Below are 3115 nucleotides of genomic sequence, written 5' to 3'. Positions count from 1 at the left end.
TTTTAATTACTACGAAAAAATATTTTTTATGACCAACCAAAATATCGTAATTTCCACCCCATTTTTCGGTCTTAGGGTTGATAAAAATTTTTAAACGGTAAAATATGAGTAAGAATACCGTTCTGAACATTTAAAAAAAAAAATCAAGTCGATATGTGCAATATTAAGAAAATAGTTTTCGTAGATTTCTGTTGAAGTCCAGGCTGCTTACATATAGCTGTCAATATGTTATTTCTTAATTTTGCGGACGTTATGTAGTAGAAAAACTTTATTTCTCAACTACACTATATAAATTTATATTTTCCTGATAGATAATATCACACTGAATATTTATATATACAGAACTCACCTTAACTTCAAATATTTTCGCAGAAATAACGATTTGAACGTAAATATTTGGAATTTTTTCATCATTTTAGCAGGTTATACGGAGGTAAAAGTGTTCTCCATCGAGTTCTCCCTGAGTAGCAGGTATTTATTTTTCAAAAATGTGATTATTTCAATTATTTCGTATTTCAAAATCATCTACATACAAAACATACGGTACCCCCCCTTGACGTAATTATTTCTTCAAATGGTGTGTAAAGTAAATGTGGAAACTAATTATTATCGATTGCTCGGTTAACCGATGGTCGGAGGAATATATTGCACGGAGGTAAAAGTGTTCTCCATCGAGTTCTCCCTGAGTAGCAGTATTTATTTTCCAAATGTGATTATTTCAATTCTGAGTAGCAGGTATTCATTTTTCCAAAATGTGATTATTTCAATTATTTCGTATTTCAAAATCATCTATTTATATTTTCCTGATAGACCAATTTGTGACGGAAAAACAAATGTAAAATTCGTCATTGCACTATATTTATTTTATTTTTTTAATTACTACGAAAAAATATTTTTTACGACCAACCAAAATATCGTAATTTTCACCCCATTTTTCGGTCCTAGGGTTGATAAAAATTTTCCAATGGTAAAATATGACTAATGATACCATTCTGAACATTTTAAAAAAAAAATCAAGTCGATATGTGCAATATTAAAGAAAATAGGTTTTCATAGATTTCTGTTGAAGTCCAGGCTGCTTACGTATAGCTGTCAATATGTTATTTCTTAATTTTGCGGACGTTATGTAGTAGAAAAACTTTATTTCTCAACTACACTATATAAATTTATATTTTCCTGATAGATAATATCACGCTCCGCTCAGAATCTAAAACACACATCATTGTAAAATCAATACATTCATCGTTTCACTCAGAATCTAAAACGAGAATTATTACGTAAAATCTGTTTTCGAGAAAATCGATTTTGGTTTTTGGTGTAACTCTTAAAAAAATAAATGTATATATATGAAATTTTCACTGGTTGTTTATACTTGCATTTTCTATACACGATAAAATTTTCGAAATATTATGATTTGTTTTGAACTGTTTAGGAACATTAATAAGGCTACCCTTATACACTCCTAGTAGTAAAATTTTAGCTTTTTCTTGCTGACTGGTTGCTGAAAGAGTGTTTTACCTTTAATAATGGCTGGAAATCATGTGTTATCCATTAGTTCTCTTAGTAGTTTTTTTAAAGACAACATGAAACAATTTAAAAGAGGTGAAATAGAGGATAAAGATGGCCAAATACTGAAATTCCAGGCAGATTTAGAACAAAATATTGTTGTAGGTGATGTCAAACCAAGTATGAAAAGTGATCCTTACAAGGTTAGGATTTTATTAAATGAAGGTAGTATATCTGATGCCCATTGTTCTTGTCCACGCGGAGTTGCAATTTGTCACCATATTGCAGCTTTGGCATTGTATACACATTATAACATTAGTTCAACTGACAAAGCTTGCTCATGGAGTGCTAGACCAGTTAATGTGTCTAGTCATATAAAAAATATTAATGATATGTATGGCACATTATAACACTCAGTAGTTATGCATTTTTTTTGTAATATTTTCAGGAAGGAAGGAAGGAATAAAATTTATAATTTTAATTTTTTTGTCAAGAATAAAAACATTTTAATTTAATGACATAAAAGTAAAACCTTTTATTATAAAATTAAAAATATACAGGGTGTACTTTTAGAATACAGTGATTGAAAAAATATAAATTTTTAACTTGATACAATTCACAGTAAATATTTTTTTTATATAACAATAAAATCAAAATAACTTTAACTTTTTAACTCGTTAATGCCCAGCCTTGTATACATATTTACATTATAATATACAATATTTACATTAGGTATATACATTATTATATACATTATATACATTTATATATACATTATTTACATTATATATACATTATTTACATTATATTATATACATTATATACATTATTATATACATTATATATACATTATTTACATTATATTATATACATTATTTACATTATATTATATACATTATTTACAGGAAGGAAGGAAGGAAGGAAGGAAGGAAGGAAGGAAGGAATGAAGGAAGTAAGGAAGGAAAAAATTGTTCAATGAGATAAAAGACCTATTTTTCCTATCTACTTATTTAGGAATTTAATTAAGCCTTTTTCATATTTGCTGACTAATTGTTTAAAATTTCTTTTTCTTGTTTTGTCTTTTATCTTAATGAACAATTTAATTTTCCCATCCACACATTGTGGCTGAAAAGGTCGAGCAAAACTTGGGGGAACCACATAACTTCTTTTCACCTTAAGTGCAGGGTGAAAATAAGTTATATGGTCCCCGTCGATTTGCTCGACAATAGCAGCCAGCCATGGACGATTGCGGGTCAAAACATTCACAGCATCCCCTGGCTTTAGGCCATGGGATGCTGCGTCAGTTTCGACCGAAGTCGCCATGTCGGTGGATGGGCCAGGAGCGGGAGAAGGGATAGGAGAGGAGTGTGGGGAAGAAGGATTAGGAGATAAGGAGCGGGCGGGAGAGGAGTGTGGGGAAGAAGGATTAGGAGATAAGGAGCGGGTGGGAGAGGAGTGTGGGGAAGAAGCGTAAGAAGGTAAGGAGAGGGTGGAAGAGGAGTGTGTGGAAAGATCAGGAGGATATAAGGAGTGATAGGATGAGGAATACACAGGAAGATCGTAGGAATTGAAAACAGGATGGAATAAAGGACTTTCAGGAGAGGAAGGA

The 3115-nt window shown here is 31.0% G+C and overlaps 1 protein-coding gene across 1 annotated transcript in view; it reads left to right on the top strand.

The window, feature by feature from the left end:
- LOC115035009 (zinc finger MYM-type protein 1-like) overlaps positions 1-1494 on the top strand; it is a 5309-nt gene extending 3815 nt beyond the window's left edge. The window contains exon 4 of the mRNA XM_029492646.1: positions 1433-1494. Coding sequence (XP_029348506.1) covers positions 1433-1494 — 62 coding nt within the window. The remainder of the gene's footprint in view (positions 1-1432) is intronic.
- The last annotated feature ends 1621 nt before the right edge of the window (positions 1495-3115 follow it).

The sequence above is a fragment of the Acyrthosiphon pisum genome, unplaced genomic scaffold, assembly GCF_005508785.2.
Source record: "Acyrthosiphon pisum isolate AL4f unplaced genomic scaffold, pea_aphid_22Mar2018_4r6ur Scaffold_32;HRSCAF=206, whole genome shotgun sequence".
NCBI lineage: Eukaryota > Metazoa > Arthropoda > Insecta > Hemiptera > Aphididae > Acyrthosiphon > Acyrthosiphon pisum.
This window is presented reverse-complemented; position numbering and strand designations above follow the sequence as displayed.